Here is a 15003-nt window from a genome sequence, read left to right as displayed (position 1 = left end):
CAGCTAAGTCCCCTGAAGTGTTTTGTTCCCAGCTGACTAGCTTGGCAGTTTCTGATTTTTTGAAATGCAATCATCTGCAAGGTGTTTGTCATATATAAGGCTGCTCTCCTGCCTCTGCTGCCCAAGCCTGAGAAGGCTCTTAAGCTTTGGCAACTTGCTTGAGAGGCACAATAAGCAGGCAGCAATACAATGCTGATGTCATTACTTTTTCTCTCCATCAGAGTTCCTGTCCACTGCTAGGGTTTGGGGTGTCCTCCAAGGACAAACTGGGGCTACTTTTTGCCTTCTCAGGGAACTTCTTTCCAAGCAGCAGTGGGCATGCTTTTTGTGGTGGCTATTATTCCCTACTGCCTTGCAACTAACAGCCAAGAAAGACGTTGAGAGTGAGGCTACCTAAGCTGTGTACCAGTCTCCAAGGAAGCAGTGGCAGCTCTGTTAAAGGGACACAAGGTCTTCTGGGACAAAGCCACCAGTGGGTTTATACCATACAAGAGCTCTCTATCAGGCACTACAAGTGATTCTTTGCGTGTATTCCCTCATGAGTTTCTGATACCAGAGTCTGTATTTTGCCCATAGTGACTACCTGTGTCACAGTGTGGATATCCAGGCCACACTGGGTATTACTGATATTGCATTATCGGAAAAAAAGAAGCTTAAAAGGAAGCAGAGTGCATCTGTTCAAACCAAATCCCCATGCTTCATAGCTCCGCTCCTGTCTAAAGAGAGAGGGTTCACCCCTGTTTATCACCATCTCCTTCTCTGCACTAGGCTTACTCTGCATCTTACACCAGTCTCAGAGCCCCAGTAAGCACTGTTGGTCAACACTTTTCCCTGTGAATGACAAATGCTAGATTTGAGGATCTGTAGCAAGAGCAGATTAGTGGCAGACATATTCTTTGCAATGGTTCACAGTAAGCCATTCCTCCTCAAATTCACCTCAGTCCCTTCAATGCTTTTATGTATTCTAAATTGCAGCTAAGTAAAAGGGCAATTGGGTTTCTGTGATTAAAATGATTTACTTACCATACGTAACAGCTGGAGCATCTCCACATATCTGGGGAAAGAGACAAACTTTTATTAATTGCCGAGAAACCAATGCTGAAGGGTGGATTGTGTAGCTTCAGTTTTAGCAGAGCAACAGATAGGTTGTAACAATGAACTCACACTTTTTCTGAAGACATCAGCTCCTGGGCAATGAGGTAAGCTCTGGACTGGCCTTCTTTCTGTCAACAGCAAAAACCAGAGACAATTAAGAGATGCCTCTTCCAAGAAGTAAAGCAGTGTTAGAGAGCACTTTGAATTGACATATTCCTTCAGTAAAATTAGTGACCAGGCTTTTATTCTTTGTTGTTCAGTGTCTGGCATCCTGGAGTCCTTTCCATGACAGGGTGTTTCCGCAATTCAAATACTAGTAGTATAGTACAATATAATAGCTGCTGAGGCAGATGTCAAGTTTGAAAAATATGTTCTTATTGAAGAAGGAGGGAAATTTTCTATTGATTTTTACAGGTCCAAAATTTGTCAGAGAAGCAGAAAGTGCTCATCTTTGGTTAGGCTAGCTTCATGGCCATTGAGGCTCATACCATGTGTTTAGTACCCTTAATTACATGGAAAAGGGAGTTCTTTATCAAAATGGTCATATTCTAAACTGTTCTGACTGCTGTGAGACCTGTGGAAGCAAACAGGGCAAAGGGCTTTACTGCATGCTAAACAAAATGTCTAAGTTAAATGGCCATAAATATCTCCAGAAAGCAAAGAGTTCAGTACTCCAGCAGACAACATTGTTTGAAATCTCAGTGGCATCTACTTAACTGGTAGGCGTCTTAGAAGACCCAGAAAACTGTGAAAGAAGCAAAGTGTATGGCTTTGAGGTGCAAGTGGCTAATTAGGGTATTTTGCTCCTATTTCATGAATCATATTTATGGTAAGAAATGGCCAAAGCATGGAAATATTTAGTGAAAGGAAACTACTGGGAAAAGTTTGACTTATTTAGCAGTGGTGAAGTAGGGAACTAAACCAGTAGTCTAGTAGTAGTAAAGAAAATCAACCCCTCACTGACCTAAAGTGGACTCAGGGCAGATGAGCTTAGCAGCAAGACTTTGTGACATTGTTTGCCAGACCAGGTATGCTGGAAACTCATTGCTTACAGGTCCTGCTTCTGAAAGCCTGCTCAGGAGAGACTGGGACTTGCTGACATGTGATGCAGTTCCTTGGAGTAACCGTCAGGTGGGAAGTTTGTGGCTATATTTCCTCCATAAATTCTGCATGAGGGGGCTTATAGGGGTCAGGGAACGTAAAGCTTAATTGGGACCCCTCATAGAAAGTATTGATAGGACCCCAAACCCAAATTCATCTTCCCATAGATGCTGGCTTCCCAAATCACACTTGATGGATCAGATACACAATTGGGATTTACATAGCAGCTCTGAGCAGTAAAAAATGTCTAAGCCAGTTCAAGCTAAATGCATTATAGACTTTTTACTCTCTTTCCCTCCTCCTCATTAGCATTTCCTTGAGTTGCAGGTGTTCTGTCACACAAAAGAAGTATCTGAGTTGCTCAAAGTCCCTTTCCACCATCATGGTGAACCATCTGCCATGTTTTGCATCTATAGAGGGACCAGCTTCTGGATTTCAGGATTTTCTCCCCCTCTCAAATTTTCTGGTTCATTCTGCCTGCAGTAAGCTGCAAATGGTGTAGGAAAGAATGAAACATTCCCTGTAGTGCTGGAAGCTGAAATTCAGTCATGTGGATACTGGAGTGTAAAAATCCCAGTAGCAAGGTCAACTGAAACATAATCGAAGCAATTTCACTGCCCAACATCCGTAAATTAAAAGAGGAATTTGTGATGGAACAGAATTTACATTTTTAAGATTCTTCCAGTTTTAATAACTTTAGGTATTCATTACAAAAGCAAGGAATTCAAGCACCAACAAGTGAATTCACCACTGCCTATTTCAGAGGAACCAAGGGCCAGTCAAGCATGTTGCAAATAGATGTCAGTATTGACTGCACACATGAGCAAAGGAAAGGCTTCTGCTTGCATGACGAGACTAAAGATCCCTTGCTGCTCCATAAATTTTCACCCTGGGGGTGATGGACCCCGAGGAGGATTATGATCTGATCAGTAGCGAATACAAGTGAAAAAGAAGTCCTTGAACCCTGATGATGATGGGTTAAATGAATGAGGCTTCATATATAGGAAATGAACAGTGTCACAGTGACATTTTTTTCATCTTCAGTTTATTTCTGTGTACTTTTACTGGGAGGCAACTGAAGATTGCAAGAGCCAAAGGAAATACCGAGAGTGAACTCCTCATCAGTCTCAGATGTCTAATCCGTCTCTCCTTTAGCACCAGGAGTCTGAGGGTATATGTCCCCTAGTGCTTTGTTCCTTTTTGCTGATGGGTGCCAAAGAGCATGCTTTGAATCACTTACTTTTGGAGAACCATACTACAGTTTAATAGAGTGCACTAGAAAGATCTTACATTTTTTCTTTAGTTTCACTTTCCTGCTACAAGCAAATATTTGATTTCCCCTTGCCCTGTGATTCCACTTTGTGAACACCTCTTGAAGATCATGATGTGCCTCTTCTGATTGTCCCAACTGCTGTAGGAACATGCTAGAGGCACTGATTTTTCTATTCTCTTTCATTTCTCTACACAGGCATAGCAGAGCAAATGAAAAGGGGTGTGTTTCTTTCTGGGTCACCTGGCCCAGTGCTGGCTGTCCAACACGTCCTCTGTGGACAAGCCTGGCTCGGCTGTACCAAGAAGTGGAGTGCATTTCCTCAGTGGGCCAGGCCCACCTTCCCTTGGCATACACACAGTGTCGCACTCTGTAATTCCTCTTATGATTAATATGTCTTAGCCAAGAGACAGAACACAGGGACCCCAGTGTCACATGGCCTGTCTAGGGCGAGTTTGAGACAGTGTCTCTAGGCGTTGCCTGTCTTGTGTTATTTAATTGCTGTTTGTTTAACCAGGAAATGAACTCTGAGATTGAAGACATTGTCCAGGGACAGACTTCTGGGAATAGGGGATAGAGGGGGGTGCAGGTCCCTCAAGCATCAAGTTTCTGAAACAATGTCCAAGCGATTATTATAACATTGCCAAGCTGCCATCTTTTTAGTAATCTCTATTCCCTGCAGCCAGTCCTATGCCCAGCCCTGCAGTATGGTTCCTTCCCAGTTCCCACTTCAGAAGCTGCACTCCAGGCCTCACTGCATGCCTCTGCTTAGCAGATGGAGGCCATGCAGCCATGTGGGGACCCTTGGCTTTCTGCTTCACTGAGTCTTCTTGTGTCATAACCTCATCACCCCATCCTCCTCAAAACCAAATGCTTAATAAAGTGATTGCAATATACAGTCTGAAATTGCAATATATAACCGAAATATCTCCCCGTTCTCTCCATTCTGAAAAACATGCTGGTGCCAGAAAGGTTGCAAGCACAAAAGCACTTGAACCAGGTTAGGAGCTTGTACAATTGCTACAGCTCAGCTGATCAGCGTAACTTGCGAAGCAAAGGTGATACTGTGCAATCATCTCTCCATTGGCTAACAAACTGAGCCCTACAGCCCTCCTCCAAATGGATACCAAGTTTAATGATGGAAAACTAAGACCTAGAGATGACTTGTGACTTGCTCAGATTTTCTCCTTCTCCAACAGCTGATGTTTCCCAATGTATAATGAAGCACACCACCATCAGAAAGCTTTTGTTTAGAACAATAAAGACCTAAAAGCCTGCAGCTCTTTACAGAGCACACATATGAGCACAGCTGAAGTTAAGTACTACTCTTAGGTAGTTCAAACTGAGAAACTTTAGGTTTCATGTCCTTTTTGTGCCTTCTGATAGAACAAACATTTGGGCTGAGAAAGGGCAAGTAGTGAACAGTGGAGGAAGGTGGCTAATGGCCCATGCTGAGTGTGTTAATGTGCTATTTAACTGTTGCAGGATTCCCTTCTCTACATGGTAGTGATTCCATTAATGTAGGGATGATGTCTCCACACGGAGTCGTTTATATGCTCAGACTTTGTTCTGAACAATGCCAAGGCATCTGACGTGGGCCCTAACAGGCCATGCTTTGATTAGATAGTGCTTTGGTGACAGTGCCAGTCACTGCCCTCTGAGCCCAGTGCCAGCTCTCAGCTGTGCTGACCCAGCTGCTTGCAGGACCTTGATCAGAACCAGACTGGTGTCCTGATGCAGCTTAAAAAATTGTGGGGCTTGGGGAAAATCTGCCTCTATGGGGCTGTAATGGGTTTGTATGGCCTAAGAGCAGCACAAGTAGATCACAGAACAGTTTACTAAAACTGAAGCATTAGTACTGTGCAAGCCACTCATCTGGTGTACTCGGGGAGTAACCCTATGCATTTCAAAAGCAGCATAACTAGTCAAGACATAGAAGCATCTGCTCCATTCTTGTGTGTGCCACTGGCTTGCCATGCTGACATGGACAAACTGCATCTCTTCATGCATTTTCCTGTGTGTGTGTCTTATTTCGCAGACTCCTCAGGGTAGGTGCATTGTAGCTGGATGGTACCTAGCACAAGACTGCTACTGTCACAATCAGAGGCTGATAGCAGTTTGCAAGCTTCAGCCTCTGAGCTGAATGACTTCATAATGTCCCTTTTGTAATTATTAGGAACTATGTAGCAGTTCACAGTGATGTCACAGTGGTGCCAACAGTAAACTGAGGCATTAAAAGAACAAGTGACTTTTTCAGGCTGGCTCTGTGAATCAGTGAGAGAGAAGGAAAAGCAGTCCACATCTCCTATCTCCCAGGCCCCTTCCTTGAAGACCTGGATTACAGCTCTCCTGGGGAATCTGTGTAATTATATAAATCAAGAGCTGTCCCTTGAAAGGTGTCTGAATTAGGTGCTTCCTCAAGGCATATAAATCTGTCATTCACAACTCCAGGACATGTTTCAAGGGGGTGGGGTTTGTGCGTGTGCATGTGTGTATGTTTTAATATGTGAAGGTTAAAGGTTTGCAAAATAAAATGGTTAATGGAGCCTGGAAACCAACCCCACCCAGTGGAAATGGATGAGGAATAGCAAAGGCAGTTTTAGATACTGCTGCCATGAGACAGTAGCCGCCCTGCTTGTTGTGAAACCTTTGTGGCTAAGCTTAGTGTTCCCTGTTTGTGTGGGGCACAGGTCCCATCCATCTGCCATACTGGGTTGCTGCCCCCCTTTTAATCTACCACCTTTTATTTTGATACCTGGGAGAAGAGTGGAGCATCTTACCTCCAGTGCTGCCTTCTCACAAATACAGCATTAGGAATCATTTCTGTATGAAGTTCCCCTTTGTGCCCCGCCCCCCAGCACACCACCACATAATGGTAATGAGCACCCCTCCAGTCTGGCTAGGATTAGACATATTAAACTTAAAGTCCTAAATGACTAGCCAGAATGCTTTGGGTTTTCATTGGCATAAAATCCAGTCACATCTGGTCTGAATTCCCTTTCTTTTATACAATTTTTCTCTGGTTACATGCTGTTCACCTCACTACAGACTTTCACATTTTGCCACCAGGGTAAGATTACATCTCTCATATGCTGGCTATATACAGTTCCTTGTAACATATTGCTGGTTTTAGACTAAACTCGACAGTATTTGCGTACAGATTCGTTTACTTTTACATTTTCCGTACAGTTAACTAGCAGACAGATCTGTGTTCTGGATGGAAGAAATGTCTTTATGTTCCAGCTACGGCTTTATTCCTTGTCCTAGGATTTGTAGTAATTTATTTCATGAGTGCTTTATAGACTATAATTCTTACTGGTATTCACCCAGATTAATCACATTCTTTTCTTATTATTCTTCAGAGATTCCCTTCAGTTCTTCAGATCAAAGTCCCTCCTGTGTTACAGACCAGTTTAAGAGAGCGTTTTTAATTGTTCCTTTGCCTAGTCGCTTAATGTAGGGTTTGCTATATGTCATTCCTAACTATAACAGAGTTCTTAGAATAGCTGATACTGCTACAATATTCCTAGGACCCCGTTTACCCAGCCACTGCTTTCTCCTTCCAAAGGCACCCTGTAAAGGAAGACTCAGCCTCATCACTGTGGTGCAAATTGTGCAATTGATTGCAGTCTAAATGCCTTCCATTGATTGTTGGGGTTATTTTTAAGCCTGTTACTTTGTTTGATCAGCATACGTTTAGCAGGTGTATGACAGTCTGGATTAAGCAGCGTGATGGAAATAGCTCTTGAAGCCGAGTCCAAGGCAACACATTTTATAGTGTTGTGATAGGACTGTCTGCACAGCTCTCTGCAAGATGCTGGAAAAATGAATTCTTAAATTGGCGGATGGGTTTCTGCCCCTTACCCATCCCCACAGAACCCAAAACTGGTGCTTCATCTTCCTGTATTTCTTCAGAAAATTTTCACACCACCATGGGGCCTCTGCTGCATCTCCCTGCTGTGGTTTGTCCCACAGGTGTTTGCCCTTCCCCAAGCCTAACCTATTGCCCCAAGTAGAGCTGTTAATGTAGCAGTAGGAAGGCAGATGCATTCCTGTTACTATCATCTCAGTGAATCCCTTGAAAGGCTTGATCTTCCCACAATGAACCTAAAGGCTAGGACCTAGCTTTCTGCCTTGCCTGCAAGTTTGATCTCTAATCTGCATCAGATGTTTTTTTCTCCTCTCTGGATCCAGTATAAAAATCACTCCTCCCTGCTGGTTCCTTATCTTCAGCCAGATGGAGGGTTAGGTGTGATAAAAGAAATGTCTTGGGGGTCCCTTCAGTTTTGTAACAATTGGAGGTTGTAGGACATTAGTGACAAAAGGGATCAACTGACCAGAAGATCCAGCCCTAGAAAGTACCTACAAGAAAGGAACTGTGTGAAGACTCTTGCGTGAAGATTCTGACACTAAAGTGAGAGGCTCAAGACATGGAGGGGTAGCTGATGATTCAGCATGTGCAGCATCTTCCTTAAACTACGAGGCAATTAAAAAACTCAGATCATAAGCAGCAAGAGGTGAAACCTACCAGCATGTGTTGATTTTAATCCATTTCAAACCATGAAGCTGAGCTTCTCAAAAGTCGACTTTCAAGATTATATTGTGTCTATTTCTGATCTTCTTTTTAAAACTGGAAATTCTGAGACTGCTACAAAAACTAAGTTTTGCCAAAGGGAATTCTATTTGAAGTTGGTGTCTAGTCAAATCTGAACTATTAAGCTCATTTTGCCTTTAATTCCTTTCATGCTCGTTAGCTGGGTGGGTTCAAGATGGATTTATCTGGTTTTAGCAGTAAAAAAAAAAATCACAAAGTTCAGGTTTGAATCCACCTCAATGATGAGAGGAAAAATCTGGGGTTCTATATGCTGGACTTTGAGCATTTGTCTAGTGAGTGAAGGCTCAGAGGTAGGAGATAAAGAGAAAGTCCTTCTTTTATTTGATACAAGTTTTTTGTTCCTAACTGGAATCCCTAATTCAATTTTTTTTTTTTCTGTAGGCAGCTCAGATGCCATCATGTAACCTTGAGACCCCAGTACAGAAAAGCCATGTGTCACCTTCTGATAAATTGGGAGGGATTTAATTAAATGAACATATATAAAAGACACATGAATGAGAAATGGCACAGGAGCTCTTCCAAATCAGCTTAGCAGGAGGAAAAAAAAGAGTGAATCTCCATCAGTAGTGCAAGTGAAGGGCATAGCTTTTTATAGTGTAACCAAGTAGAATCACAAAAGTTGAGAAAACTTAAAGCATCCCTTGCCTCTGAGTTCTCTAGGTTGTTATCATATGCCAGCCGACTAAAGAGAAGGAAATCAAGTGCTTATTTTACCAGAAAGAATCAATTTTTACTGTTAGTCTTATACAGAGGAATCAAAACCACCAGCCGACTTCTGATGACAAATGCTCATCTTCTCAGGGTCTGAGGTACTCCCAGTGGAATGAAAGCAAAAATTCAAAACCCATCTCCTGTTTTATACTGTTTTATACATTTTTATACTGGCCCCATTCCAAATAGGTTTTTAGTAACAAAAATTCCTGTAACACAATAGAGATGAAAGTGCCTCTTTGTTTGCTCTTTAAAATAAAGCTGATAATGTAAAAAATACCTCAACATATATTATTGGCTATAATTGAAATTGTTTACAGAACTGGGTTTCCAGCAGGCCCTAAAAATTTTGCCACATTTGTGTGAATCTGGTCCCCAGGAGCACAGGGATTCAAAGGAGATGAGCTGTTGAAACAATACCAGGAAATGTGTGTACAAAGCTAATTTTTAAAATTATATTTACTTACAAAAATGAGCCTTAAAAAGAAACATCAGAGGAAAAAATTCTGCTGCTAACTGAAAGTCTTGCGATTCTCCAGCAAGCAGGCTAGGAGAAAGCAGGTGAGAAAAACAAAAGCACATTGCTTGCATTCTGGTACAGGAATTAATTCATGACAGCGAAAGGCAGCAAGTAGAATCCAGATCAATGCAAATGAAAGTCGTAACTGAATGCAGGGAGGAGATTTTATCATCTAAGCAGTTTCATGCCTTTATTTAAACTAAGTTTCCCTGAGAAGGAGAAAAACAGAAATCAAACCAACAAACCTAAGAAGGTTCTTTTTTTGCGTGTGCGTACGTGTTTTTTAAAATCCAAATTCAGCTCTTAGTAGGCCAGCCCCAAACAGTTGTTTTAACAAGATTAGCTCATTTTGAAATCCATGGTACTATTTTTGGCATCCAGACCAACATGCCTCTGCCAGTTCTCCCCAAGTGACAGTGCTTCTGAACTCTTTCATGTTGTACAGCCACTCTGTGTTGTCCTGAGGATTTTGGTCCAAGAGATACATCACTTCATCAGGGAGCTGGACAAGTTCTTTGTGCTTTGTCACTACAGAGACAGGTTTTGACAGGGCAGCTAATGATCCCTTGGAACCCAGAATATTTGCGTGAGAAGACAATAAAAGGAGGCAGGAGCAGTAGGGTAGGAAAAACAGTCCTCTGTCAGTCCTCTGTAAAGACACCAGTGCTTTCTGAGACAAGAGCTGTGGACAGATGACATTTATCCTGTTCACTCTTAATTACAGTGAAGTGGAAGCCCTTGTCTCTGACAGAGAACATGCAGTGTGGGCTGCATGAGACATTGGAAGATTCCTGTATCCCTATTATTCTGTGGCTGGTATGGGCGAAAGACAACAGTTAATAGAGCATCCTTCATGTCAGAACCCTGCGCTGGCTGTTTTCCCTAGGAAATTGGGTCTTCCCTGGCCATCTTTTAATTATTGCTTCACACAGCCTGCAGCAGTGATGCTGAGGCTGTTACAGAGTAGCAAGAGAGTCCTGATACTAGACAGCCTCTGACTACCCAGATCAGGTGTCTCCTTTAATAGATTGGGTCCTGGGGTCAGCTGGGACACACAGGGTTTGATAGGATGGTTCCCAGGACCCCCTTAGTCTGTCCAAAGTGATGCCTGCCCTAGTGAGGCTACAAGAACAAAGACGCTCAAAGGTGTCTCAGTGCCACTTTCATCTCTAGATCTTTTCTTGGTCCCACATACAAGCACAGCCCCCTGACTTGGCTTACTAAGCAAATGGCTTATCCAGGGATGAAATTACTGCTGCTCCAACATCTTTTTAGAGTCTGCAGCTAGAGCCCAGTAAATTGCAGAGTGGCTAATCTTCCTACCACCAGAATTATAACAGGCAGATCAGATTATGTCTTAATTTCCTGGCCTGCTTCTTGGCAGGGTAAATAGCCACGTGCACTAATTCATCAGCCAGCTTGGAAATATGGCCTGTACTCAGATGGAGCTGTTTTAAGACAGCTCCCCAGGAGCTTGTGGAACTCTGGTCCTGTGTACTGTGATCCTTGCTGACAATTAGCTTGGGAAGCAAACACCAAGCAACCAGCCAGACCTGTTCTGATGTTCTCTATCAGGCACGTGCAGACATTTAGTTTGTCTTCGCCTGAAGAGTGGGAGGGATACCTCCAGTTAGACTCTGAAGCAAATGCTTGTTCTCTAAGTGCTGCCTTCTGTGACAGCTACACAGTGTGGTTACCCCAGCACAACAGAACAATTAAAATGCATGAGATGCAATAAGGGACACATTTAGAAAACCATCATTTCCTTGTGTCTTGAGTAAAACACTACAAAAATGGCAATAAAATTGGTTTTAGCAGCCTTGAATTTGCTTCCAAGTGCATAGTGATTGCATGCATTTCCCTTGTGAACTCAAGTCACAATTTTGTTGTCACTGCTCCACTGGCATCACAACTAAGAGATGCTGAGAAACCTGACCAGCTTAGATAACACAGTAGTGTATGCTCTACAAATGCTAGCGGTTTGTCAGCTAACTAATAGAACTGAAAAGAAAAATACTTTTCATTTAACAGGGAATGTAGGAAATTTAAAGGCTTTTCCCTTTCCAAAACAGTATGAAAACAAACAACAAAAAAAATTTCATGAATCTCAGAGGAAAAAAGATAAGGTTGCTTGCAGTTTTCATTTGTTTCATGTCAGCAGGGAGATCAAACCACAATCTTTCCCACTGGTAGCAGAGGCAGCTCAGCACCCTGCAAAGTAGACCTAAAAGTGATAAAGCATACAGGGAAATCAAAGGAAGCTATTCTCCCTCAGAGGTTAGAGCAACAGCAATTTCATTTGCCCTTCACAGTCATTCTGCTTGCAGTTTCTTTTTCTGTTTCTCAGGAACTGATGTCCTGGTAAGGGGAAAATTCTGCTCCCCTCTCTTTACACCTGCCCTTAAACAAAGCTTCACATTCTGGAAATGCCTGAAGAGATCTGATCTTCCTAGAATCAATGTACTTATGCTTGTCCTTGACAGAGTTGACCCTTACTCAGCCATAATTTGTTTTGGAGGGGCATCTGCACAGACTTTTGCAGGCTTTGACACATGCCCATGACCAGACACAAGCCATCTACAATCAGGAAGCCACATCACTGTGAGACCAGGCCAAAATGAATGGCAGAGAGAGGTGAAGGAAATCAGGATTTGTTATTTTCCTATTGTAGCCTTAGTTCCTGGGGCTCAAATTGGAAGGCTTCAGAAGAACATACCCATTTGTTGCATGCATATCAAATGGACTATGCACTGGGTGCTTGTACTCTGAGACACAATGTTAGATTGTTAGGCTCGTATTAGGTTTTAAGAACACACAAACACAAAGTTCTGTGAAAAGCAAAGACAAATTTGTGCCTAAAACTGCTCGATGCCATTTTTTTAACAACTGCACTGTTAGTCAGCTTACTGGACGCTCAAACAGACCTGTACGGTCTTAAGCTGTGGTCACATTTCCATGGTCTTCTCCACAATTTGTTTAAGACCTGTTTTATTCATCAGAAGTCAGTAAAATAAACCCAAATATAAGTGCATTTTCCCATGATGAGAGAATTTTGAGATGGCAGAGTGCTATTAGATAATTTACTCCATCTCCCAGCCAATGCAGAAGTGGCCCCAATAATGTATTTGTCATTTTTTTATTCAATGTAGTTTTAAAATTTGCAAGATTGCAGCTAAATCCTTCTTCTGAGTGAGGCATTTTTGCTGACATTCAAGTCAAGCCTTTCCTGCTGCCTGTGTTGCTTCCACTGTCTATCTTAGGACTGTAGTTCTTTGGTTTTGCTATATGCTATAGGAGTACTGTGTTCAGCTCTGTGGTCCCCAACATAAGAAGAACGTGGAACTGTTGTAGCAAGTCCAGAGGAGGGCCACTAAGGTGATCAGGGGGCTGGAGCACCTCTCCTATGAAGACAGGTTGAGAGAGTTGGGTTGTTCAACCTGGAGAAGAGAAGGCTCCCAGGAGACCTTATAACAGCCTTCCAGTACCTAAAGGGGGCCTACAAGAAAGCTGGAGAGGGAGACTTTTTACAAGGGCATGTAGTGATAGGACAAGGGGTAATGGCTTTAAACTGAAAGAGGGTAGATTTAGATGTAAGGAAGAAGTTCTTCCCTGTGAGGGTGATGAGGCACTGGAACAGGTTGCCCAGAGAGGTTGTGGATGCCCCATCCCTGGAAGTGTTCAAGGCCAGGCTGGATGGGGCTTTGAGCAGCCTGGTCTAGTGGAAGGCATCCCTGCCCATGATGGGGGGTTGGAACTAGATGATGTTTAAGGTACCTTCCAACTCAAACCTTTCTATGATTCTATGATATGATTCTATAGGGGTAAATTGTTAATAGTGCACTGGGGTAGTAAAGGATTGATGACTCTGACATTTCTAAATGAGTACCAGGCAAAGAGCAGAGAGAGTTGAGAATCCACATTCTGCAAATTGTTTCTCCCTCTCCAGGTTTCACGCATTCCCCATTTTCAGTTCTTTTACCTTGTTGATGAGGCTGGGATCACCTGGGCTGCTCTCGTCATCTTCTGAACTCTTCTGTTCCTCATCTGATGTGACAACATCCATCGGTATCACAGAGACTGGGCACACCTTATAGGGCTCGGTGTAGGCACTGCAGAGAGAAAGAACAGACTAGCTCACTGGTGTTATTCCCAGCGCTACTGCTCAGACATAAAAAATGCACACATTGCCCAGAGTTAACCAGTCAGGGGGCAGGGAATCCCTGCAGACCTGCTAGGCTTGGAAAGTGAGATTTCTAAAGCTTTGGTTTTTTGCTGCCAGGTTCAATAGCAATCATTTAGGCAAGTAGAAGGATCTGGAAGGAGCAGTGGGAAGTTACTGAACTTGTTCAAGCTTCCCCAGAGGATCAATGTTCTGGCTCTGTTTGGAGCAAAATGTTCATACTTAGTTGCAGCCAGAACTGCTTTGTTCCTCCCTAGTCTACCCCTCAAAATGGATGTAATAAAATCATACTAACATCTCAGTGCTCATTAAAAATGGAACTTAGATATTGTAACAACAGGTTTGCTGGGAAAACATCAAAAGGATGAGAAAAGTATAATTGTAATACCAATGGCATCAATTAAAGCACAAGGTACTCAGATCCCAGAATCCTTGAGTTGTTTCAAGCAAATCTGAATTCAGCTCCAGAAACCCACAGAAAGCCATGCGATAAGAGTACTGGATCTGGTGTGTAATACAGGCCAGTGGCTTCCCAGCATTTTCTTTTAGAAAAAAAAAAATATTTAAAAATTAAAATTGCTAGTTATTTCAAAACCTGCATTTCAAAAAGCATGACTAGAGGTAGGTCTCCAGACAGTGTCTGCCCTTTGCCTTAGAAAGGTGTCTTTTATTGCTGATCTGAATATGCCTAGCTCCAAATTCCACATACTGGATCTTGTTAAACCTTTGTCTGCTGAATTGGAGGCAGTCTTCCCAATTTTATTACTGTGCAGGTACTCACATGCTGTATTCAGGTTGTCCCTTCATTTTGTCTTTCATATATGAAATAGGTGAAGATCTTGGTGTCTTACTGTGTCATGCCTCCTATCATTTAATCGTTCTAAACTCTCTGAACTTTATCCAATTATACATTAGCATTATCCAATTTACTAACCATTTTAGCACCAGTTTTTACTACCAGCCAGTTTTAGTACTGTTCTTGGTACTGCAACACAAAACTCAATATTCCAGCACTGGCAAAAGAAGTGCCAAGTATACCAGTGGTAACACCCATCTATTCCTACCTGACTTTACTGTGTTTTTACATTCAAGGATCAGATCAGTATTTTTGGCCACAGTATCATTCTGGGAGCTTATATACAGCTTATACACCACAGTGGCCCCAAGCCTTTTACATTTCCAGGGGTACGTTCCAGTGTTCAGCCAACAGGGCAAGTCTGTTGTCTTGAGAAACAAAATCTGACATCTCCATGTGTTCCAGTAGACATCTTGGCCAACCGGGTCAGTCTGTAATGTGGGCCTGGCTTACTCAGTGTATATGATTTCTTTAGTTCTCATTTCCTCTGAAACATTATTCATTTGCTTTCACAGCACTGCCTCATCTCTTTATTTTTCTTTGATCTCCCACTTGGGGATCCCAGATGTGAAAAAATCCAAAGCTTCAAAGCCAATGCTAGAGTGACAGGATGCTGGGCAAAGATGGGTTAATGTAAGTGGGAGGGCAATGAAGA

At 42.6% G+C, this 15003-nt stretch overlaps 1 protein-coding gene across 3 annotated transcripts in view; it reads right to left on the bottom strand.

Moving 5' to 3' along the window:
* The window catches only part of FGD5 (FYVE, RhoGEF and PH domain containing 5), a 112207-nt gene that overhangs the window by 55286 nt on the left and 41918 nt on the right, over positions 1-15003 (bottom strand). For all 3 annotated transcript variants that reach the window (XM_075053163.1, XM_075053161.1, XM_075053160.1), the window contains exons 3-5: positions 13292-13421; positions 1165-1223; positions 1024-1054 (exon numbers count right to left, since the gene is read on the bottom strand). In XM_075053163.1, coding sequence (XP_074909264.1) covers positions 1024-1054; positions 1165-1223; positions 13292-13421 — 220 coding nt within the window. The remainder of the gene's footprint in view (positions 1-1023; positions 1055-1164; positions 1224-13291; positions 13422-15003) is intronic.

This window comes from Buteo buteo, chromosome 21, assembly GCF_964188355.1.
Source record: "Buteo buteo chromosome 21, bButBut1.hap1.1, whole genome shotgun sequence".
Lineage (NCBI taxonomy): Eukaryota > Metazoa > Chordata > Aves > Accipitriformes > Accipitridae > Buteo > Buteo buteo.
Note: the sequence above shows the minus strand (reverse complement) of the source record. Positions and strands in the feature narration are given on the sequence as shown.